Here is a 24,484-nt window from a genome sequence, read left to right as displayed (position 1 = left end):
ACAGCATTTCAATTAAAGTTGGACTTATTTCTGTGAGACAGGGTCTTACTCTGTCACCCAGGCTGGAGTGCAGTGGCATGACCGCAGCTCACTGCAGCTGTGAACTCCTGGGCTCAAGTGTCCGCCTGCCTCAGCCTCCCAAAGTGCTGGGATTACAGGTGTGAGCCACTGCGCCTGGCTTGAAGTTTTTAAAGAGCCCTTTGCAGGCTTTACAAAGCTCTAAGGTGGCATGGCTGTGACAGCAGAGAGGCCCCAAGGAGGTGTCTTCTGAGGTCAGATTTCCCGGGAGAATCTTCTCCTTGAAGACTTGGGAGCCAGGAGGGGCACAGTCTCCTTCCCTCAACTGCTTGTGCCCAGGCCCCACCTTCCACCTCAGAGCAAACGACAGGCCAGGTTTCTTCCCGCTTTCCAGCAAACCTGCTCTTTAGCTGGGCGTGTCTGCATCACTCCCACTTCACAGCTGCCCAGGGTCTTGTAAGCTGGGGTCAGTTCATGTCTTTCCTTCCCCCTTAAGGTTCTGTACTGTGCGTCCTCTGACTGTTGGAGTGTCTTTTCCCATCCTGTGGGTCTCTGCTTTTTTGGAGAAATCTCCCTCCTGTCATTCTGTTGGGCTTCCGGTGGGAGAGGGGGTGAAATCAGTGCTTGTGCAATCTTCCATCTGTAGCCAGAACCCCAGGGTTTAAAAAAAAACGTGGAAACATCATTGCTCTACAACCACCCAGTATAGTAGCGCTACCTGGAAATCCCCAATAAGAGAGCACGCGGCTGTACACACAAGCACTATCGTGACGCGCGCTTTATTGTTTCAACTCCTGAATCCACTGGCCGACCCGAGAGCCAGAAGAGTAGCAAGAATTCAATCAGCAACTCTTGAGGTGGACAAACAACTGGGCAGTGGGAATAGGCAGTTGGGGGGCTGCGGCTCGGCGGGGCCGGGGGCTCCACTCACTTCCCCAATCGGGTTTCGTCTTCATCCCCAGCCAGCGCCCAGGGCTGCCCTTGGTGACGCCCAGGAGAAAACCCCAGCCCGCACCCTCACCACAGTTCCATTTGTACATCCAGGAAGCCCAGTTTGAAAAACAAACCACGCCTGTAAACCGAGTTGGATGAAAAGGGCTGCCTTGGGGGTGGGAGGCTAAGGAACTGTTCACGGTCTCCTGGGTGGGTCCTGGATTCCCCACTTCTGGAGCGGTCCTCAGACAGCCAAGGGATCCATCCGCGGGCCAGGGCTTCCCGAGGCTGTCTCCACGGTCGCTGGGTCTCAGGAGTCGTCCTATCACCTGAGCGTGCTGGCTGCTTCTGCTACGATTATGGCCACAATGACTTCCCATAAACTTAGTCATTGAGACCATGGAATTCTGTTCCCATCGGATTCCTGTTGATGGACATTCGCTGTTTTGGCGTCATGGGAACTCCTCGGATGGTAAGTCAGTTTAAGGACAAAAGCGTGAGTCCATCGTTCCTGGGACAGCTTCCAGTGGCCCTGGTCAGGCCACGTCCACACCGGAGACCCCTTGTGCTGGACAGGAGACGCAGGCCGCTCTGTCGGAGACCACGCTGTCCAAGGCCCGCATCAGGATGTCTGGCATGTGGTCTGTGAGCATCTTCGGACCTATGAGTATTTTGCTGAATTCCGCTTCGTGTGACCACTTGGCGCTATAGTGAGCAGCAGAGCAGCAGCCAAACCTGAAGCAGAAAAGGAGAGACAGCTCCCACGCGGCCCCAGGGCTGACCCCGCGCTGCTCCTGCCTGCCCACCACACCCACCACGCCGCACTCACCGCCCCGAGGCGCCCTCCTCCTGCAGGTGGATGATCCTGCCGGGAGGGTAGAGAGGGGGGTACTTGGGAGAAGAGTCCAGTGGGGAGTCGCTGGAGAAGCTGTAGGCCGGGGACCAGCGCGTCAGTAGGCTCTGCTCCCCCAGAAGAGGCTGTGTCAGGACTTCCTGGTCGCCCCCGTCCAGCTCCGTGGGAAAGTTGTTGGGGTTTCCTCCAAACAGTTCGTACCACAAACCGTGCAGCAAGATCTTGTACTGAGGGCGAGACCCAATCAGTAGAATGCTGTCACTCACCCTCTGTCACCCGAGACCTCCCGAAACACCAAGGCGGACCAGGCACAGGAATCTGCCCTTTGACCCAGAAACCCCGCTTGGAAGACTCCAGCAAAGATGCACCGGCGAGCGGTGCTGGGTGGCAGCCACTTCGGCTCAGGACAAGGCTCTATGCCTAGTCACAGATCACGAGTGTGGGCTCTCTCTTGGGCAGTAAAACCATCACACGTGGAGCAATATTAAAAACTAAGCCATACAGACTGTGAGGGATATTTCCCTTAATTATTTTCCGGCAATTCTGGAAATCAGCTTTACCCTTCCTTCCCTGAAAGGCATTAGATATTAATTTCTATGGGCTGGAGCGCAATGGCGTGATCTTGGCTCCACAATCTGCCTCCCGAATTCAAGCGATTCTCCTACCTCAGCCTACTGAGTAGCTCGGCTTACAGGCTCCTGCCACCATACCCCACTAATTTTTTGTATTTTTTTTTTTTTTTTTTTTTTTTTTTTTTTGAGACGGAGTCTCACTCTGTTGCCCAGGCTGGAGTGCAGTGGCGCGATCTTGGCTCACTGCAAGCTCCGCCTCCCGGGTTCACGCCATTCTCCTGCCTCAGCCACCAGAGTAGCTGGGACTACAGGCACCCGCCACCGCACCCGGCTAATTTTTTGTATTTTTAATAGAGACGGGGTTTCACCGTGGTCTTGATCTCCTGACCTCGTGATCCACCCGCCTTGGCCTCCCAAAGTGCTGGGATTACAGGCGTGAGCCACCGCGCCCGGCCTAATTTCTTGTATTTTTAGTAGAGACGGGGTTTCTCCATGTTAGTCAGGCTGGTCTCGAACTCCCGACCTCAGGTGATCCGCCCACCTCAGCCTCCCAAAGTGCTGGGATTACAGGCATGAGCCACCGGGCCCGCCCTAGATACTAATTTCTAAAAAAAATTTTAGGTTGGGCACAGCAGTGGCTCACACCTGTAATCCCAGCACTTTGGGAGGTCAAGGCAAGCAGATTGCTTCAGCCCCGAAGTTTGAGACCAGCCTGGGCAACATGATAAGACCCTGTCTCTACAAAATACAAAAATTAGCCAGGTGTGTTGGCGCATGCCTGTAGTGTAGTCCCAGCTACTCAGAAGGCTGAGGTGGGAGGATCACTTGAACTTGGGAGGCTGCAATGTGCCGAGACTGTGCCACTGCACTCCAGCCTGGGTGACAGAGCGAGACCCTGTCTCAAAAAAGAAAAAACTGGGGGAGGTAATTGGTAAGGAGAAAAATTTAAATTGCGTTTCTTCTTTCTGATTAGGAACAAAACCATGAGAAAGGTCAGAAAACAAAGGGATTAAACAAGTAAAAATCATCTCTACCGACACTAAACAAAACCACCCTTGGCATATGTATTTTCAAATTTTTGTCAAAATTCATATATCTGTATCTCCTTGTCCCCACTCTCTGCCGTGAGTCATATGTCTTAAGAATAATTTTTAAGTTTTTTTTCTTTTGAACTTTTCAATGGATATCTATCTATATCGGCAGACATAAATTTCTTCTTTTTGGAGACAGAGCCTCACTCTATTCCACAGGCTGGAGTGCAGTGGTGCAATCTTGGCTCATGCAACCTCGGCCTCCTGGGTTCAAGCGATTCTTCTGCCTCAGCCTACCAAGTAGCTGGGATTACAGGCACTCACCACCACCCCTGGCTCATTTTTGTATTTTTACTAGAGACGAGGTTTTGCCATGTCGACCACTCTGGTCTCGATCTCCTGACTCAGGTGATCTGCCTGCCTTAGCCTCCCAAAGTGCTGGGATTACAAGCGTGACCCACCGTGCCTGGCCAGCAGACATAAATTTCTATCACCATGTTAAAAAACCCTTGACGTGGACACATGTCACCATTTTAATAACTGCATGATATCCACAGTGTAGATAAATGTGCCTGTACCTCTTAAGGTCCATTTGGCAGCCTTGCTTCCTAAGCTTTCGGACAACAAAGCCAAAAGGCATTAACAAACTGTTAGTCACAAGACAGGACTAAGAAGTTTGTCAGAAAGCAAAATCAAACAGTTCCTCCAGAGTATTTTCTTTTTTTTTTTTTTTTTTAGAATAGAGACAGGGTCTTGTTGTGTTGCCCAGGTTGGCCTCAAGGGATCCTCCTGCCTTGGCCTCCTGAGGTGCTGGGATTCCAGGCATACACCACTGCGCCCAGCCCAGATCCTGTTTCCTCCCTGTGACATTTCCCCCACTTGCTGCAGCCATTTGCTTTCTTAGACATCACAGAGTCCTAGCCCAGAATCTGATCAGATGGTGGAAGGAGAACTTCCAGCAACAGCATAGAGTGCCCTGCACTGAGGGTGCAATTCCTCCCGGCTCTCCACAGGATCTCAGGGACAGGCCCCGTGTCCTGCTGACCCTCTCAACAAGGCACCCGCTTACCTTGGGTTTATTGCAGTGCGCGACCACTCGCAAGATTCTTCTCTTCAGATCTTCCAAGTTGGTCACACTGAGCCTGTTTAGCAAAGAGGCACAGTGAGGCTGGGACCTGGCACTCCCAACCCCCCAGCCCCGGGCACAGCACCAGGCGGGCTTACCTGGGAATCACATCCTTCCCCAGGACGAGTGACACGATGAAGCTCTGAGAATATTCATGCAGAGCTTTGCTGAAATTCCAAACAGAGAGAGGATGTTAGCTTTACGATGACACTGCCCACAAGGGCTGCCATGAAAGAAATCAGTAACACTGAGGGGTTAGGTTCCCAGGCCTCAGCTCTGTTCTCTCTTCTCTAAAGGGAGGGTAGGGGAAACGTCAGTTATGGCAACTCACTGGCCAGATCCTACTAAAGCCACAATATGTGTTCAACAGAGACGCCCCGCAGCTAAAACCGCAAACTGGACACCAAGGCGGACCAAGCACATGGATCTGTCCTTTGACCCAGAAACTGCACTTGGAAGACTCCAAAGATGCACTGGAGGCTGGGTGCAGTGGCTTACGCCTGTAATCCCAGCACTTTGGGAGGCCGAGGCAGGCGGATCACAAGGTCAGGAGATTGAAACCATCCTGGCTAACACGGTAAAACCCCGTCTCTACTAAAAATACAAAAAATTAGCCAGGCGTGGTGGTGGGCGCCTGTAGTCCCAGCTACTCAGGAGGCTGAGGTAGGAGAATGGTGTGAACCCGGGAGGCGGAGCTGGCAGTGAACTGAGATCGCGCCACTGCACTCCAGCCTGGGCGACAGAGCAAGACTCCATCTCAAAAAAAAAAAAAAAAAAAAAAGATGCCGCAGCAAAAATGAAGGGGCAGAGGCAACAGGCGATTCACTGCAGCAGAACCTGCACCGGCAGAGGCTGGAGCCTCCAAACACCCATCCACAGAACTGCCTTCAGCTCCCAACAACGAGTCACATAATCGTGCGTCCCGCACAGCTGGGAGAAGGAGGAGGACTGTGTGTGCCACTGCGGGGTCATCTCAGGACATGCGGTGAAAGTGAACAGCCACGACCAGAGACAGAAGAGCAGGGAGAAGGTGCAGCCTTTCATCAACAGGAGGAGAGGAACACAGACACGCTTCCTTCCAGCCATGGACATAATGGAAGCACCAGTCAAAACCACCACATTCTACCTCTGGGGTGACAGAAAGGACTTTTCTGTTTTTGAGATGGAGTCTTGCTCTGTCTCCCAGGCTGGAGTGCAGTGGCACAATCTCAGCTCACTGCAACCTCCATCTCCCAGGTTCACGCCATTCTCCTGCCTCAGCCTCCCAAGCAGCTGGGACCACAGGCGCCCACCACCACGCCCAGCTAATTTTTTGTATTTTTAGTAGAGATAGGGTTTCACCGTGTTAGCCAGGATGGTCTTGATCTCCTGACCTCATGATCCGCCGGCCTTGGCCTCCCAAAGTGCTGGGATTACAGGTGTGAGCCACCACACCCGGCCAATTTTTTTTTTTTTTCTTTTGAGACGGAGTGTAGCTCTGTCACCCAGACTGGAGTGCAGTGGCACGATCTCGGCTCACTGCAACCTCTTCATCCTGGGTTCAGGCAATCCTACTGCCTCAGCCTCCCGGGTAGCTGGGACCACAGGCACATGTCACCACGTCCAGCTAATTTTTGTAAGGAACGGGGTCTATGTTGCCCAGGCTGGTCTCGATCTCCTGGGTTCAAGTGATCCTCCTGCCTCAGCCTCCCAAAGTGCTGGGGTTACAGATGTGACCCAACATGCCCAGCCTCCTGATCTTTAAGTATCACTATACACTACAGTTACATTTTCTCTTTGGTGTAACAAAAGCCTTTCCTACCTCTTTCCAATGAAAAGGCCTGGAAATTATGACCAGCCCTGTGGTGATGAGAACTACCAGTGCCCCGATTTCAGTTCAGAAATACCATTTCCTGCTAAAAGGAACCAATATTCCTTGGAGAAACGGTTGATTCCAGATATGGACGATGGAAAAAAAAAAGACTTGCTCATTTCAAGCCCAAAACTTGAGAATATTCTTGAGAAAGCAAGAAAATGAGGCCAGGCACAGTGCTCAACACCTTTAATCCTAGCACTTTGGGAGGCTGAGGCAGGAGGATCACTTGAGCCCAGGAGTTCAAGACCAGCCTGGGCAACATAGCAAGACCCTGTTCCTTACAAAAATTAGCTGGATGTGGTGGTGTGCGCCTGTGGTCCGAGCTACTTGGGAGGCTGAGGCAGGAAGATCACCTGAGCACAGGAGGCAGAGACTACAGCAAGCCATGACTGTGCCGCTGCACTCACGCTGGGGAGACTGAGTGACACTCTGTGTCAATAAAAAAAAAAAAAAAAAGACAGCAAGAAAACAGACGACTGAAATTTAAGTTTTAAAAAATTAATGTCTGCCTCTGTAGACTGCTAGGCAACAATTCATTATTCTGAACACTTCTATATTGAGGGAAAGATTTAAGCACTTATACATTCTCCTGTTTTTTCCTGTGTGAACTATACGTCAAAGAAACCAAGTATGCGAAGAAAAGCTCTTTTTGTTCTTTACGTACTTACTTTTTAATCATCCCAAAGGGCCGGGATTACAGGCATGAGCCACCACGCCTGGCCTTTATTTCATTTTAATGAAATAAAGTGGTATAATTTTCCTTTATAATCATGGCAAAAGGTTACACAGAACAGTCAGTATGCTGAATCAGCAAAAAAAAAATATAAACTTTTCAGCCAGGCGTGGTGGCTCATGCCTGTAATCCCACCACTTTGGGAGGCCAAGGTGGGCGGATCATGAGGTGAGAAGACAGGAGATCGAGACCATCCTGGCTAACACGGTGAAACACGTCTCTACTAAAAAAATACAAAAAATTAGCCGGGTGTGGTGGCGGGCGCCTGTAGTCCCAGCTACTCGGGAGGCTGAGGCAGGAGAATCGCTTGAAGCTGGGAGACGGAGGTTGCAGTGAGCCGAGATCACACCACTGCACTCCAGCCTGGGCCACAGAGCAAGACTCCGTCTCAAAAAAAAAAAAAAAGTAATTTTCAAACTCATAAAAATGTCTTTAAACATGTGCATTATGCATGTGTCCCCACCCAGGGCATATGCCCCCTGAGAGGGAGGAGGGAGTGCTCAGCATACTACAGGCTCTGGGCGATGTGCCTACCAGGCGCATGGATGTCAGCAACTGGACCCCTCTGCCAGGGCTGTGAGAATGGGGGAGGGTGTGCTTGCTTGTGGGGAGGGAGGGTATGAGAGATCCCTACAACCTGCTGCTCAGTTTTGCTGTCAGCCTAAAACTGCTCTAAAAAATAAAGTCTGTTTGAAAAAAGACTCTTAGAATTAAATCATTTAGGAAATTACAGGTATGGTCACATAGGTCTAAGAAAGGCTAGACAGACTTTCTTCTGTGAAACAGCGCTTCAAAACACAAACCTCAGCTGCGTGCGGTGGCTCACGCCTGTAATCCCTGCACTTTGGGAGGCCGAGGCGGGCAGATCACTTGAGGTCAGGAGATCAAGACCAGCCTGGCCAACATGGTGAAACCCCACCACTACTAAAAATACAAAAATTAGCCGGCATGCTGGCGGGCGCCTGTAGTCCCAGCAACTCGGGAGGCTGAGGCAGAAGAACCGCTTGAACCTGGGAGGTGGAGCTTGCAGTGAGCCGAGATCACGCCACTGCACTCCAGCCTGGGCGACAGAGCGAGACTCCATCTCAGGAAAATAAAAGAAAAAAAAGATGAGTCTTGACCACATGACTTGTAAGTAGCAAGCTGTTAGAGCAGGAAAACAAAGGCTCACCTCCACAGCCCCCGGGGTGGGGAGAAGGCGTAGCACCTGACCTGCGGGTAGGCGGCTCTGAGCATGGTGGCCAGCAGGGCGGCCGCCCCGCCCCCAAGGCTGTGGCCCACTATGACCAGCCGGTACTCCTAGAGGACAGACAGCAGAATGAGGTGAAGGGTAAAAACAACAGCTCCAAAGAGGACAAGGAAAGAAACGTTAACTAAGATCTCACAGGAGCAATGCTGAAGGCTTGGCTCAAAATCCCGTCGTTGATGAGTCGTCGGTAAACGTATCTGGCAGCTTGAGAAATACCCTAAAAACACAGACAAAGAAGGTGGCCGTTAATCCTCAGACAAGGCAGGCCCAGTAGAGACTCAAAGATGGGATGACGCTGTGCACTGATGTGTGAGTCTCTCCTGGGATCTGAGATTGCAAAATCAGCAGCCACGTCCATCGTGCATGGCTGTGCTCCTGGCACCTTGCACAGGGCCTGACGTGAAGCAGGTGCCAGGTGTGGTGGCGCACGCTTGTAATCCCAGCACTTAGGGAGGCCAAGGCAGGAGGACACTTGAGCCCAGGAGTTCAAGACCAGCCTGGGCGACATAGTCTCTACTAAAATAAAAATACAAGACCAGCCTGGATCCTGACTCTACTAAAAAAAAAAAAAATTAACTGGGCTTGGTGGCGAGCGCCTATAGTCCAGCTACTTGGGAGGCTGAGGTGGGAGGGTCGCTGGAGCACATGAAGTTCAGGCTGCAGTGAGTTATCATCGCACCACTGGGCAGCAGAGTGAGACCCTGTCTCAAAAAACAAACAAACAAACAAAAAACCCAAAACAACCAAACATCTTTCCACAGATACATTTCTGTGGCTTTTTCTGTAGCTACACCGTTTTGCGCTGTGTGAACATATCACAATTTACTTCAGCCAAGTTCCTACGGCTGGTCAGATTTAGACTTTTTACATAACATTTAAACATAAAGTTCTACAGCTGTGCCAAGTGGCTCACACCTACAATCCGAGCTATTTGGGAGGCTGAGGCAGGAGGATCACTTGAACGCATGAGGTTGAGACCAGCCTGGGCCACATAGCAAGACCCCATTTCTCTAAAACAACTACAAAATCCACGAAGTTCCGAATCAAAGACACTGATAAGCATCCACTGTTCCCGCAAAGGTAAAACTAAACCATCAGAAGTGAGTTTTAGGGTGGTCAGGTTTGGCTTTAACTTCAAAAAGTAAACAAAATTTTATTTATTTATTTATGAATGAATGAATGAATGACAGTCTCGCTCTGTTGCCCAGGATGGAGTGCAATGGGGTGATCTCGGCTCACTGCAACCTCTGCCTCCTGGGTTCAAGCAATTCTCCTGCCTCAGCCTCCTGAGTAACTGAGATTACAGGCATGCACCACCACACCCAGCTAATTTTTGTATTTTTAGTAGAGACAGGGTTTCACCATGTTGGCCAGGCTAGTCTCGAACTCCTGACCTCGTGATCCACCTGCCTCAGCCTCCCAAAGTGCTGGGATTACAGGTGTGAGCCACTGTGCCCAGCAAAAATTTAAAATTTTCTAACATATACATCTGTCCTCTGAAATAGGCTTCTTGAAAATTAAGCAGGTGGCTCATGCCTGTAATCCCAACACTTTGGGAGGCTGAGGCAGGAGGATCACTTGAGCCCAGGAGTTCAAGGTTACAGTGAACTATGATTGCACCACTGCACTCCAGCCTGGGCGACAGAGCGAGACTCCGTCTCAAAAAAAAAAAAAATAATAATAATAATAATAATAAATAAAAGAAAAAAAATAAAGCCATTCCCTACACGCAGTTAAGCCCTCAAAAATTTTTTTAAAAAGAGAAGCAGTGCCAGGGAAGAAATGACCCTGTCAATCAAAAATATCTTCAAAATGCTTCCTCAGTGTGCTCCTGTGCTGGGCTCGGAGAAAAGCGGGCCTGGCCCCTGTCCCGTGCAGCTTCGATTCTAATAGGACGGGGTGGAGGAAATCCCACAGAAGATGGGAGATGGTTTTTGATCATCTCTAATCCAACTACAAGTTTCTTTTTTTGTTTTTTTTTTTTTGAGACGGAGTCTCGCTTTGTCGCCCAGGCTGGAGTTCAGTGGCTCAATCTTGGCTCACTGCAAGCTCCACCTCCCGGGTTCACGCCGTTCTCCTGCCTCAGCCTCCTGAGTAGCTGGGACTACAGGCGCCCGCCACCACACCCGGCTAATTTTTTGTATTTTTAGTAGAGACGGGGTTTCACCGTGTTAGCCAGGATGGTCTCCATCTCCTGACCTCGTGATCCACCCGCCTCGGCCTCCCACAGTGCTGGGATTACAGGCGTGAACCACCGCACCTGGCTGCAACTACAAGTTTCTAAGAATTAAATAATTCTGCAAGTAGAATGCTGAACCCAGCCATCATATAAGAAAATTTTTAAAAAGGCTTCAACACTCTGTGTGCATTCAGATGGCACTTCCTTTTTTTTTTTTTTTTTGAGATGGAGTCTCAGGTTCAAGCGGTTCTCCTGCCTCAGCCTCCTGAGTAGCTGGAATTACAGGCACTCACCACCACACCCGGCTAATTTTTGTATTTTCAGTAGAGATGGGGTTTTACCGTGTTGGCCAGGCTGGTCTCAAACTCCTGACCTCAAAGTGCTGGGATTACAGGTGTGAACCACTGCACCCGGCCCTGACAGCACTTCTTAACAAATCACCAGATGCCCTTTCTCACTCCTGTGACGGCGGGATGCAGTCAACTCCAGGCCACACTCACTGGGCACCTACCCTGTGGCTGGTGCTGGGCAGGCAGAGCCCAGCAGGACGTGGACTAAGCTGCTGCTGGCGAGCCTCCCCGGCGCACCTCCAACAACAAATGCCAAAGCCCTTTCGGCCACACAGGTTTGGAGTCCGATTACCGTGGACAGCGTCAGAGCCAAACTCAGCGTGATTTGGAACAAATGAAGCCAAGAGGACAGGACAGGCCCTCAGCGGCAGCCTTCCCGACCCAAGGGATGAACTGTCACTAAAATATGAACCCAGCACGTGGGGGCCTCAGCTGCCAGCCAAGCCGGGGATCCTCAGCTTGTGGTCACATAAAGCCTTTGCCTGAGCAGATCCACCCAGGCCAAGCCCCCTGGCCCCTGACGGGTTTCTGGGGCATCTCTGTACTAAGGCTTACAGTTCCTCCTTTCCTCACACAGTAATGGGCAAACTGGAGTCTTTTGTGAACTGGCATACAAAAAAGACAGCAAAGGGCCGGGCGTGGTGGCTCACGCCTGCAATCCCAGCACTTTGGGAGACTGAGGCAAGAGGACTGCTTGAGCCCAGGAGATTCAAGACCAGTCTGGGCAACACAGAGAGACCCCATCTCTACAAAATAAAAAGTAGAAAATTAGCCAGGCATGGTGGCACACGCCTGTAATCCCAGCTACTTGGGAGGCTGAGGTGGGAAGATCACTTGAACCTGGGAGATGGAGGCTGCAGTGAGCTATGATCACACCACTGCACTCAAGCCTGGGTGACAGAACAAGACCCTGTCTCAGAAACAAAAACAGTCCAGGTGCGGTGGCTTACGCCTGTAATCCTAGCAATTTGGGAGGCTGAGGTGGGGGGATCAGGAGGTCAAGAGATAGAGACCAGCCTGGCCAACATGGTGAAACCCCGTCTCTACTAAAAATACAAAAAATCAGCTGGGTGTGGTGACGTGCGCCTGTAGTCCCAGTTACTTGGGAGGCTGAGACAGGAGAATTGCTTGAACCTGGGAGGCGGAGGTTGCAGTGAGCTGAGATGGCACCACTGCACTCCAGCCTGGACGACAGAGCAAGACTCCATCTCAAAAAAAAAAAAAGAAAAGAAACAGGCCAGTGACAAAAGGACAAATCCTGTACGATTCCACTTCTGTGGGGTTCCCAGAAGAGACGACTTATAGAGACAAAGTAGAACAGAGGTTCCCAGAGGCCGTGGAAGGGAGGAAGCGGAAGTGAGTGGGGATGGGTTCAGAGCTTGTGTTGGGGGTGTGGGACTGGACACGGGTACACGGCACTGGGAACGCACTGGATGCCCGGAACTGCACACTAACGACCACCGAACAGTGAAACTGACCAATGTGTGTCAGGAATATCTCACCACAGTTACAGGAAGCCCCCAAAACTAGAAACCCCTACCCCTCTACTCTGGGCAGGGGGTTTTCATTCCTTCGGGAGGAGCTGAGGCAGCCTCACACCCATAGCACAGTGAGCATGAAACTGTAAGCCTGGCACCGTGCCATCTGCCATCTGCACAGAGAACATGTGAATGACCCGGCAGAGCGCCCGTGGGGTGGGCCTGCCTCCTGAGGGCCTGGTGCGCACTCTCTGCTGCTCTGAGCTTTGATGAAGCTGTTCTTCACCATGAGAATGTACCACCTGAATGAATTCAGAGGCTGGGTGTGGTGGCTCACGCCCGTAATCCCAATACTCTGGGAGGCTGAGGCAGGAGGATTACTTGAGCCCAAGAGGTCAAGACCAGCCTGGGCAACACAGGGAGACTGCCTCTCAGAAAACACACACAGAGAGAAGGAAAAGCCACAGAGCTGGGCTCAAATGCCCAACCTGCTACTTATTCCAGTAGCCACGCGACTTTGGGCAAGGCACTCGCTCTCTCTGAACAGGCTTCTCTCTCTTAGGACAAACGAAATCCCACAGCCTCCCAGGGCTGCTGTGAGAATCAGCACAGAAGGAACAGGCAGCGCGGGAGGCACAGGCAGCGCGGGAAGAACAGGCAGCGCGGGCTCTGTGCAGTCCCTGGCCTGAGGCGCCCATCTGCTGTGTGGTCAGCATTCACAGGAAAGACACACGAGTCCGCACTCATACCTTGTGTGCCAGGCGGTCCTGCACCTCACACTCCACGTCCAGCACCTCACTCTCCGCTGACAGGTCCGTAAGGACATCCTGTAAAAAGGGCGTTGCAGAAGCGGCCGTCAGCCTGTGATGGGCAGGGTAGGAGAATGACAGGTGGTCCCTGCTCCTGACACTTCTGTGGAGCATGGCGGGGATGGCACCGTCTCCTAGTTCAGTCCTGGGACTGAACCCTAAACTAAAGAGGGAAACCCAGCGGTGGCTCCTGAGGGCCCTGATGGCACGACCAGCTCTGGGCCAGGCGTGAAGGGTGGAGGGGACCATGGAGTGTGCCTAAGACACGCCCTGCGCCTTCCCCATCACACACACATATTCTAAGGACCCCGTGGCACAGAACCTGTACCAGGGTTCTGAACAAAGCCTGGTTCCCGTCCTCAGGAGCCCCGTAACAGGTGAAACCGTGGAGAGGAGGAGGCCTAGACTAGCACCACAGCAAGGGCCAGGCGGTGCCGAGTCAGAGGATGGGGCACAGCCCAGGCGCAGGGGCGGCTCCCTGGAGGAGGTGACGCCACAGCCAGACCCGAAGGAAGAGGTTGTTGTGAAAGCAGAGAGGACAGGCGGCGTCCTCCCCACAGGGGCAGCAGGACCCGCTGGCTGGGGCCCTGGGCACGGCTCCACACCAGCCATATTTGAAAAGGTCCACAGGCGAGTGCTGTGCTGCTGGGCTGGAGGCCCCGGCACCAGCGTCCAGGCTGCGGAGTGGGCATGGGGGAGGCTGCTGGGTAAAGCACCCAGAGCTGTGATAAGAAACACAAACTTGATGTTAAAGACAGTGGGCCCAACCATAGAAAAGCGCAAAATCACATCCTCTGCAGCAACGGATGCAGCTGCGGGCCATCATCCTCAGCAAATTAACGCAGACACAGAAAAGCAAACACCGCATGGTCTGATGCGACGGTGGAAGCTCAACATTGGGTATTCATGGACACAAAGAGGGGACAATAGACACTGGGGCTACTAGAGGAGGGCAGGGGAAGGAATGAAAACCTAACCACTGGGTACTATGCTCAGTACCTGGGAGACGGGATCAACAGTACCCCAAACCTCAGCGTCACACAGTATACCCAGCTACAAATCTGCACATGTACCCTCTGAATCTAAAATAAAAGTTGGAATTAAAAAAAGAACATTTAAAGATAAATCCATAAAGGCAATGGGAAGCCACTGGAGGTATCTGAGCAGGACGGTAAGATCCGATCCGTGTTCTGGAGTGAGTCCTTGGTGGACAGGACAATGGACAGACGCTGAGGTGAGTGGATGGCTATAGCCCAGGAGTCCAAGACCAGCCTGGGCAACATAGTGAGATCCTGTCTCTACAAAAATAGAAAAAATTAGCTGGGTGTAGTGGCACATGCCTGTATTCCCAGCTACTTGAGAGGCTGAGGCAGGAGGATCACTTGAGCCCAAGAGGTGGAGGCTGCAGTGAGCTGACTGTACCATCGTACTCCACCCTGGGCAACAGAGCGAGACCCTGTCTTAGAAACAAACAAACAATCAAACAGACTGGGGAGATGATACTAGACAAGGACGGAGATGGGAAGCTAGAGGACTGGGGCCAAAAGCGGGGCCATGGCGCTGGAAATGGAGAGAGGGCCACATAGGCTGGGGCAGGAAGTTCACACACAGCAGACAGGGCGCACAGAAACCACAGACGACGCCACTGCTTCTTTTGAGACAGAGTCTCGCTCTGTCGCCAGGCTGGAGTGCAATGGCGCAATCTCAGCTCACTGTAACCTCCACCTCCCGGGTTCAAGCAATTCTCCTGCCTCAGCCTCCTATCTGGGATTACAGGTTCCCGCCACCATGCCCGGCTGATTTTTTTTTTTTTTTTTGAGACGGAGTCTCACTCTGTCTCCAGGCTGGAGTGCAGTGGTGCAATCTCGACTCACTGCAACCTCCACCTCCCAGGTTCAAGTGATTCTCCTGCCTCAGCCTCCTGAGTAGCTGGGACTACAGGAGCCCACCACCATGCCTGGCTAATTTTTTGTATTTTTAGTAGAGACGGGGTTTCACCATGTTGGACAGGATGGTCTCGATCTCTTGACCTTGTGATCCACCCGCCTCGGCCTCCCAAAGTGCTGGGATTACAGGCGCTACTGCTTCTTAAATGGGCAACGGGGGGACGATGGCAGAGCTGACGTGAACAGGGCGCCCCCCGGGAGGAGCAGCCCTGTGGGAAGTGTGGCTTCTCTGGTGCCTCCCGGGAGACCCACAGATGGCTCCTGAAGATGCAAGTTTGGGGTCCTGGCCCTGGACTTGGGGGGGCTACCCCAGAGCCAGTCAGGAGCAGAAGAGGGCTGAGCGCACAGGCTCTGGAGTCTCAACTCATTTTCTGGGTCAGCAGAGAAGAACGGGAAGTGAGACTGAGGAGTGGCCAGGAGGAAACCGGAATGGAGAGAAGAAAGCTTTGACAAGGAAAGCATCGCCTGGCATCTCCAAGGGGCCCAGGAGTATGGACTGAGGAAGACAGAAGAGGGGCCATGGGCTGGGGATGGATGTCGGCAGTCCTGGCCTCACCTGGAGAACGGCAGGCCACGAGGGCCTGTGAGGATCCAAACCGGGAGCCTGCAGCAGGGCTGGTGGCCAGGGGCGTGACTCTCTGCAGCAAGACTGACTCACTGCCGCCATCTGGCTCTGGTGCAGAAATTCCCCGGGAGGGCTCCCGGGTGTGGGGCCTGGCTGGGCTCAGGGAAGTTAGGCAGGAAGGGGTCAAGCAGGTGCCCTCTGGGAGCTCCTGTGGCCGGGGGGCCAACCTGCTGGCCGCTCTGCTGCTGACAGTTCTCAGTGAAGATGAAACAGCTTCATCCCTTTTTGCAAAGGGAGTATTTCCCAACCCCGGGCTCACATCCTCATTTTCTGTCCTCACCATTTTCCCCTGTGTCTCATGCGGTTACTGACGGTTTTCCCCAGCCGAGCAGCTGTGGGCTCCCGCTCCCGCACCCCACTCCCAGGGCTGGAAAGTCAGGTTCCAACATTACCTGCAGAGACATGGTCCCCCTCACAGCGACCACAACAGACTCTTTCCTGTGATCCAGAGCCACTAAAAATGGCAGCTCGTAAACCTGCAGGAGCAAGAAACAAGCATGGGGCCTAAACAGTGAACACACGCACCAGCACGCAAAGTCGGAGCCCTGCAGTGTCTGCAATGACAGCCCAAGTCCTGCGGCACGGAGAGGAGGGGACACCGCCTCTCCACTCACGCTCACTACACAGTGGGACCCACTCTGGCAAGGACTGGCCTTCATAAACCATGCTGCTCTACATGAAAAAGGATCTTTGTTTTCTTAGCCTCTCTCTGACCTCCCCAGAGATTCGGATTGAACTGGCCCAGGGTGCGGCCTGGACCTCAGCAGTGTTAAAAGCTCCTCAAGAGGTTCTATTGGGCAGCAAAGTGGGAGAGCCGCCGATCTGCGCCAGCAGGCCTCCCGCTGCGGTGCCTATGAGAATCACCTGGAGAGACAGCGAGCGACACTGAACACCCAGCACTGCAGCCACGCACAGCTGGCTTTTTTTTTTGAGATGGCGTCTTGCTCTGTCACCTAGGCTGGAGTGCAATGGCGCAATCTCAACTCACTGTAACCTCCGCTTCCCGGATTCAAGTGATTCTCATGCCTCAGCCTCCCGACCAGCAGAGACTACAGGCACCCGCCACCACGCCCAGCTAATTTTTGTATTTTTAGTAGAGATGGGGTTTCACCATATTGGCCAGGCTGGTCTCGAACTCCTGACCTTATGATCCACCTGCCTCGGCCTCTCAAAGTGCTGGGATTACAGGCGTGAGCCACTGTGCCCAGCCCACAGCTGGCTTTTGCAGCTTCTCCCAAGGTGACAGTGACCCCCCCAGAGTGCCAGACCTGCTACGCTACACTACTGATGGCACTCACAACCCAGGACGACGATACGAATCCCAGAAGGCCATGCGGCATTAATACTGAGGGATTTCACTCCTCAACAGAAGGGCGAGGTAAGAAACATAGCGCGCTATCTCTGATGAAGATGTCTCTATCTTATGTGAAACCTGGGTTCTGAACCTGCACCAGGGCATCTGTGTGGCTCCCCCAGGGTCTGTGGCCCCTCTGAAATAGTACACAGGACTTAGAAGTGTGTTTGTGTGTCTATGAATTACGGGAAGAATAATTCATAACTTCCATCAGAATCTCTAACGGCTCCAGGACCCAAAAGAAGTGAAGAGCCGCTGTCTGCAGCGTCCACACCTTGTCATGGAAGCTGACGTGGATGAAGTCCCTGTACTGCAGCCCTGTGGTGTGCAGGATGGAGCCGAAGTGACAGTTGAGCTGATCGCCTCCGACCAAGTCATAGTCTGTGGTTCTGCTTCTGCAGCTAAAAAGAGGACAAAGACGTTACCGTGCCGAACAGAGCCACTTAGCAAGGAACGTCCATCCTCACTGCCACATGTTCCCGGAGACGTGAGGACCAGAGCGGACAATTCTCAGGACTTAGCCTGGCTGACATGGAATGGCTTTTTAAAACTTAATTTGATCGATTGATTGATTGAGATGGAGCCTCACTCTGTCACCCAGGCTGGAGTACCGTGGTACAATCTCAGGTCACCGCAACCTCCGCCTCCCAGGTTCAGGCGATTCCCCTGCCTCAGCCTCCTGAGTAGCTGGGATTACATGCCTGCACCTCCATGCCCGGCTAGTTTTTGTATTTTCAGTACAGACAGAGTTTCGCCATGTTGGCCAGGATGGTTTTAAACTCCTGACCTCAGGCGAACTGCCCGTCCTGGCCTCCCAAAGTGCTGGGATTATAAGCGTGAGCCACTGCACTGGGCCCGGAATGGCTTATTAAAGATAATACCTGTCTGTGTACACTTCTTGGATAGAGTTCTGACTTCTGGCATCATGTTAATGATTTCTATATTCAAAAAATTCATCAACAAGGATGGGCAAGTCCCTAAAACTGAATGCCAACAGAAGCAGGTAAAGCAAACCTGTCCAAATGAACAGCACAGCCAACTCCGTAGAAAATAAATAAGAAATCATATAAGTAACTTTTGAGTACTGTGCTCTACGTTTAAAAAACAAAAAGAGGCCGGGCGTGGTGGCTGACGCCTGTAATCCAGCACTTTGGGAGATCGAGGCAGGTGGATCACCTGAAGTCAGGAGTTCGAGACCAGTCTGGCCAACGTGCTGGAACCCCACCTCTACTAAAAATACAAAACTCAGCCAGGTGTGGTGGCAGGCGCCTGTAATCCCAGCTACTCGGGACGCTGAGGCAGGAGACTTGCTTGCAACTGGGAGGTGGAGGTTGCAGTGAACTGAGATCGCGCCACTGCACTCCAGCCTAGGTGACAGAGTGAGACTCCGTCTCAAAAAATACAATTAAATTAAATTAAAATAAATAAAAATAAAAACTAAAAAAACTACAAACAAATCGCAAACTCTACTTAGCAGATGCCCTTTTTGTAGTGGAACTGGGTATAGCAATTCTGAAACTATTTTCTTAGGGGACTGAGCGTGGGTAACTCACGCTGATGTTGCTGGGAGCCAAGCTTCTCTTTGCAGACATGATGTGGAGAAGCAAAGAGAAACTCTGTGGCTTTGGACTAGAATTAAAAGATATCAGGGCCAGGAGACTGACACCCATGATGAGCACTTTGGGAGGCTGAGGCGGGAGGATCGCTCAAGTGTTGGAGACCAGCCTGGGCCACAAAGCAAAACTGTCTCTAAAAAGAAATTTATTAATTTAAAACATTTTTAAAAATTATCTGGGTCTGGCAGTGCGTGCCTGTAGTCCCAGCTACTTGGGAGGCTGAGGTGAGAGAACCCCGTCTCTTAAAAGACAAACAAAAAAAAGATATTAGTAAAATCTCATGATCTTTAAAATAAGTACATAGGCGTGGTGGCTTACACCTGTAATCCCAGGACTTTGGGAGACCGAGGCAGGTGAATCACTTGAACCCAGGAGGTTGAGGGTATGGTGTTACAGTAAGCCGTGATGATACCCCTATACTCTAGCCTGGGCAACAGTCCCAAAAAAAGAAAAAGCAAAATCCAGAGGTTAGGAAGTGCTCAGAACATGATGGGGTCATATGAAAAGAACACTGGAGCCAGTCTGCAGGACAAAATCTGGAACATTTTGAGCATCAAATAAACACTGTACTTACTACAAAATGAACAGTCATAATTACAACCCACTGAATAATTTAAGAATCTATAAATCCATATTGACAGTAAGATGTAGGGATAAAAAGCTCTTTTTTATAGGAGAATGACAATTAATGTAGAAGAAATGATGAATTTAGAAAAATCACAATTTTGGCCAGGTGCGGTGGCTCATGCTTGTAATCCAACCACTTTGGGAGGCCAAGGCGAGTGGATCACCTGAGGTCAGGAGTTCGACCAGCCTGGCCAACACAGCAAAAACCTGTCTCTATTAAAATTACAAAAAACTAGCCGAGTATGGTGGTGCAGGCCTGTAATCCCAGCTACTTGGGAGGCTGAGGCAGGAGAATCACTTGAACCTGGGAGATGGAGGTTGCAGTGAGCCAGGATCCTGAGACTCTGTCTCAAAAAAAAAAAAAGAAAGAAAGAAAGAAAAAGAAAAATCATGATTTTGCCACCATCCTGGTAATAAGTGATTCAGACAAGAATCAATGGATGCTGTACTGCCAGATGAGAATTCAGAGAGGGATAGGACATTTACTTACTTGTTTTTTGTTTTGTTTTGGTTTCTTTTTTTTTTTCTTTTTGAGACAGAATCTTGCTCTGTTGCTTAGGCTGCAGGGCAATGGTGTGATCTCCACTCACTGCAACCTCCAACTCCCTGGTTCAAGCGATTCTCCTGCCTCAACCTCCCGAGTAGCTGTGATTACAGGTGTGTGCAACCATGTCCAGCTAATTTCTGTATTTTTAGTAGAGACGGGGTGTCACCATGTTGGTCAGGATGGTCTTGAACTCCTGACCTCAGGTGATCAGCCCGCCTTGGCCTCCCAAAGTGCTGGGATTATAGGCATGAGCCACTGCACCTGGTGGGATATAGACATATATATTTATTTAATTTATTTTTTAAGACAGCGTCTTGCTCTGTCACTCAGGCTGGAGTACAGTGGCGCAACCCCAGCTCACTGCAACCTCAGCCTCCTGGGCTCAAGTGTTTCTCCTGCCTCAGCCTCCCAAGCACCTGGGACTACAGGTACACACTGTTACACCCAGCTAATTTTTATATTTTTAGTGAGATGGAGTTTTGCCAGGTTGCCCAGGCTGGTCTCAAACTCCTGAGCTCAAGTGATCCGCTGGCCTCGACCTCCCAAAATGCTGGGATTACAGGTCTGAGCCACCACGCCCGGCCTCGGACAAGATATTTAAATGGTCTCAAGGCTGGCAGTCACCACCTCAGCCAAGCAATCAATGTTAATATCACCAGAAATGGGACAAACTGGCATCATGTATCCCCTGATATGATACACTAGGAAGGATGGTTGTCATGGACCATTCCCGCCAAAAATGCAAAACATAAATCTAATCATGGGGAAACCATCACACAAATGCAAATTGAAGGCCCTTCTACAAAATATCTGCACTGTCCTCTTCAAAATGTCAATATCATGAAAGGAAAGAACGGCTGAGAAACTTAAAACTTGAAGGAGACCAAAGAGACACAGCAACTAGATGTAACGCATCATCCTGGATTGGAGAAAAAAATTGCTAAAAAGGGTATTACTGGGGCTGGGCACAGTGGCTCACACCTTGTAATCCCAGAACTCTGGGAGGCTGAGGCAGGCAGATCACTTGAGGTCAGGAGTTTCAGACCAGCCCGGTCAACATGGGGAAATCCTGTCTCTACTAAACATACAAAAATTACCTGAGACCGGGCCTGGTGGCTGATGCCTGTAATCTCAGTACTTTGGGAGGGTGAGGCAGGTGAACCACAAGGTCAGGAGTTCCAGACCAGCCTGGCCAACATAGTGAAACCCCGTCTCTACTAAAAATAGAAAATTAGCCGGGTGTGGCCGGGCGTGGTGGCTCATGTTTGTAATCCCAGCACTTTGGGAGGCCGAGGCAGACGGATCACGAGGTCAGGAGATTGAGACCATCCTGGCTAACACGGTGAAACCCCATCTCTACTAAAAATACAAAAAATTAGCCAGCAGTGGTGGCGGGCGCCTGTAGTCCCAGTTACTCGGGAGGCTGAGGCAGGAGAATGGCGTGAACCAGGGAGGCGGAGCTTGCAGTGAGCCCAGATTGTGCCACTGCACTCCAGCCTGGGCGACAGAGTGAAACTCCATCTCAAAAAATGAAAATTAGCCGGGCATGGTGGCGGGCACCTGTAATTCCAACTACTCAGGAGGCTGAGCCAGTAGCACCACTTGAGCCTGGGAGACGGAGGTTGTGGTGAGCTGAGATCACGCCATTGCACTCCAGCCTGGGCAGCAAGGGTGAAACTCTGTCTCAAAAAGAGAAAAATAAAATGGTTCGGGGAAAAAAAAATACATGTGCATATATATATATATATATATATATATATATATATATATATATATATGCATGCAGGGGGGAGGGAGGGAGGGGGAGAGAGAGGGAGAGAGAGAGAGATACAGCGCATGTGACCAGATGAGTCACAGCTGGTGACTCTAGGTAAAGGATTCATGGGAGTTCTTTGCACTGTTCTTTCAAATTTTTGAAATATCTCAAAATAGAAAGCTGTTTTTTTTTAAGGGAAATATGGCTATGGAGGCTCAGACTGTGCCAACCCACCAGTCACCACCAATCCTGCACAGCCCCGTGAGGGGGTTTCTGTAGATGTAGAGGGGCCACCCATAGGCCGCTGCTGCAAACTGCATGTAATGATGGCAGTTTTCTAATTCTGCATCCAGATCAGCTTCCTACAAGAGAAGGACAAAAACTACTGTTTATTAAGGGAACTCCTGACACAGAGGATCGACACACTGAGACCTGAAACCTGAACTCATTCCTGATTCTTCCTGCTCCTTTGTTGAATAGAACTCTCAGACGCCCACAGGCAAAACTGCTCCTTCAATAAGGATGACATGGACTTCTCATTTTTTTTTTTTTTAGACAGAGTCTCGCTCTGTCACCAGGCTGGAGTGCAGTGGCACAATGTCAGCTCACTGCTACCTCCACCTCCCAGGTTCAAGCAATTCCCCTGCCTCAGCCTCTCAAGTCGTTGAGACTACAGGCACCCGCCACCACACCCGGCTAATTTTTGTATTTTTAGTAGAGATGGGGTTTCACCATGTTGGCCAGGCTGGTCTCGAACTCCCGACCTCAGGTGATCAACCTGCCTTGGCCTCCCAAAGTGCTGGGAAGCCAGGCGTGAGCCACCACGCCCGGCCTGACTCCTCATTTTATAGGAACACAGCAAGCACGGGGGAAGTTAACAGTAAAAAACACTCCAGTGACTTCTCTGGTGTCTTTGCTGAAATGAGCCGGCGCTTCCTATCTAGATGCCTGAAACTAGTACATTTCCATGCCGCTGCCACACACGAGCTGTCAAGAACTGAGTGGCTTAACCCGGAGCAGCGAAGATACATACCGTCTACGTGCAATTTTCTTTCTCAAAAACATAACAACCTGTGGCAGGAAAATTATCACCAAGCAAAGCTGAACTGCTTCTGCCCCCAGCCCCAGAGAAGAAAGCAAACACACCCAGGGAGAATCGCAGTCCCCATCCCAGGAGGAATTGTTCTAATGCATAGAATTGAACAGCAAATTTCCTAAAACATAAGCCTTCAAAGATATGATAAATGTGGCCGGATGCAGTGGCTCACGCCTGTAATCCCAGCACTTTGGGGGGCCAAGGCCAGCAAATCACTTGAGGCTAAAAGTTCGAGAACAGCCTGGCCAACACGGTGAAACCCCGTCTCTGCTAAAAATACAAAAATTAGCTGGGCGTGGTGGTGCACGCCTGTAGTCCCAGCTACTGTGGAGGCTGAGGCAGGAGAATTGCTTGAAGTCAGGAGACAGAGGTTGCAGTGAGCCAAGATCATGCCATTGCACTCCAGCCTGGGTGACAGAGACTCTGTCTCAAAAAATAAAATAAAAAATAAAGATATGATGGATGATAAAGTGGCCAGGAATGGGTTCCCACTACCTCAACTCCAGGTGATACGAAGATGCCTCACCTGACAGGTGATGCAATACAACCAGTGGAAGCCACCAATCAGATTCCAACCCTGCTGCTAATGAAACTGCTGTAGGGTCCTAGGCTTAGTAGCTGGGTGACAAAATAATCTGTACAACAAACCTTCGTGACATGAGTTTACCGGTGTAACAACCCTGCTCATGTACCCCTGAACCTAAAATAAACGTTAAAAAAATGAAAAATAGGCCCGGTGTGGTGGCTCATGCCTGTAATCCCAGCACCTGGGAAGCTGAGGCAGGCAGATTACCTGAGGTCATGAGTTTGAGACCAGCCCGGCCAACATGGCAAAACCCCGTCTCTACTAAAAATACAAAAAATTAGCTGAGTGTGGTGGCATGCGCCTGTAATCCCAGCTACTCAGGAGGCTGAGGCAGGAGAATCACCCGGGAGGTGGAAGTTGTGGTGAGCCAATTGTGTCATTGCACTCCAGCCTGAGCAACAAGAGCAAAACTCCATCTCAAAAAAAGAAAAAGAAAAAAAGGGGAGGGGAGGCTGGGCACGGTGGCTCATGCCTGTAATCCCAGCACTTTGGGAGGCTGAGGTGGGCAGATCAGGAGGTGAAGAGATCGAGACCATCCTGGCTAACACGGTGAAACCCCGTCTCTACTAAAAATAAGAAAAAAAATTAGCCAGGTGTGGTGGCAGGCGCCTGTAGTCCCAGCTACTCAGGAGTCTGGGGCAGGAGAATGGTGTGAACCTGGGAGGCAGAACTTGCAGTAAGCCGAGATTGTGCCACTGCACTCCAGCCTGGGCGACAGAGCGAGACTCCGTCTTAAAAAAAAAAAAAAAAAAGGTGGGGGAGTGGAGGGAAGGGGAGGAGGGGGAGCGGAGGGGAGGGGAAAGGGGAAGGAAGGAAGGGAGGAAGAAATTGCTATAGGTTAGCTGTATGATTCTGAAGACCCACCAAAAGGTGTAAGTGTCAGAACTGGACACTCCATGAAGCCAGACTCACCTGGGAGCTCCCTGGAGCATGGCAGACCACCTGGGCAGGCTCTTGGTTGTTCCTGATATTGTCCTGTTGCTGATGAAGCAGGGCGAGGCCCGCCGCAATGTCGCTGGGCACCAGATCTGTGTCCTGGGTGGGAAACCACAATGGCCTGTCATAAAACCCAGCAGGCACCGCCCCCGGGTTCCCTAAAATCCAGTCTTCTATAGTTGATAGGCATTCACGCACACACAGAGACA

General features: G+C 51.1%; 1 protein-coding gene across 3 annotated transcripts in view; it reads right to left on the bottom strand.

Annotated features, from left to right (window-relative positions):
- Window positions 1-781: 781 nt before the first annotated feature.
- DAGLB (diacylglycerol lipase beta) overlaps window positions 782-24,484 on the bottom strand; it is a 38,787-nt gene continuing 15,084 nt past the window's right edge. For 2 of the 3 annotated variants that reach the window (XM_024357713.3, XM_063813987.1), the window contains 11 exons: window positions 24,252-24,374; window positions 21,892-22,019; window positions 17,386-17,512; window positions 16,150-16,233; window positions 13,127-13,204; window positions 8,507-8,587; window positions 8,293-8,420; window positions 4,632-4,700; window positions 4,477-4,549; window positions 1,781-2,031; window positions 782-1,686 (listed from right to left, as the gene is read on the bottom strand). In XM_024357713.3, coding sequence (XP_024213481.1) covers window positions 1,488-1,686; window positions 1,781-2,031; window positions 4,477-4,549; window positions 4,632-4,700; window positions 8,293-8,420; window positions 8,507-8,587; window positions 13,127-13,204; window positions 16,150-16,233; window positions 17,386-17,512; window positions 21,892-22,019; window positions 24,252-24,374 — 1,341 coding nt within the window. In that variant the 3' untranslated portion in view covers window positions 782-1,487. The remainder of the gene's footprint in view (window positions 1,687-1,780; window positions 2,032-4,476; window positions 4,550-4,631; window positions 4,701-8,292; window positions 8,421-8,506; window positions 8,588-13,126; window positions 13,205-16,149; window positions 16,234-17,385; window positions 17,513-21,891; window positions 22,020-24,251; window positions 24,375-24,484) is intronic. The other variant, XM_024357714.3, reaches the window with a different exon arrangement.

The sequence above is a fragment of the Pan troglodytes genome, chromosome 6, assembly GCF_028858775.2.
Source record: "Pan troglodytes isolate AG18354 chromosome 6, NHGRI_mPanTro3-v2.0_pri, whole genome shotgun sequence".
Classification (NCBI taxonomy): Eukaryota; Metazoa; Chordata; class Mammalia; order Primates; family Hominidae; genus Pan; species Pan troglodytes.
Note: the sequence above shows the minus strand (reverse complement) of the source record. Positions and strands in the feature narration are given on the sequence as shown.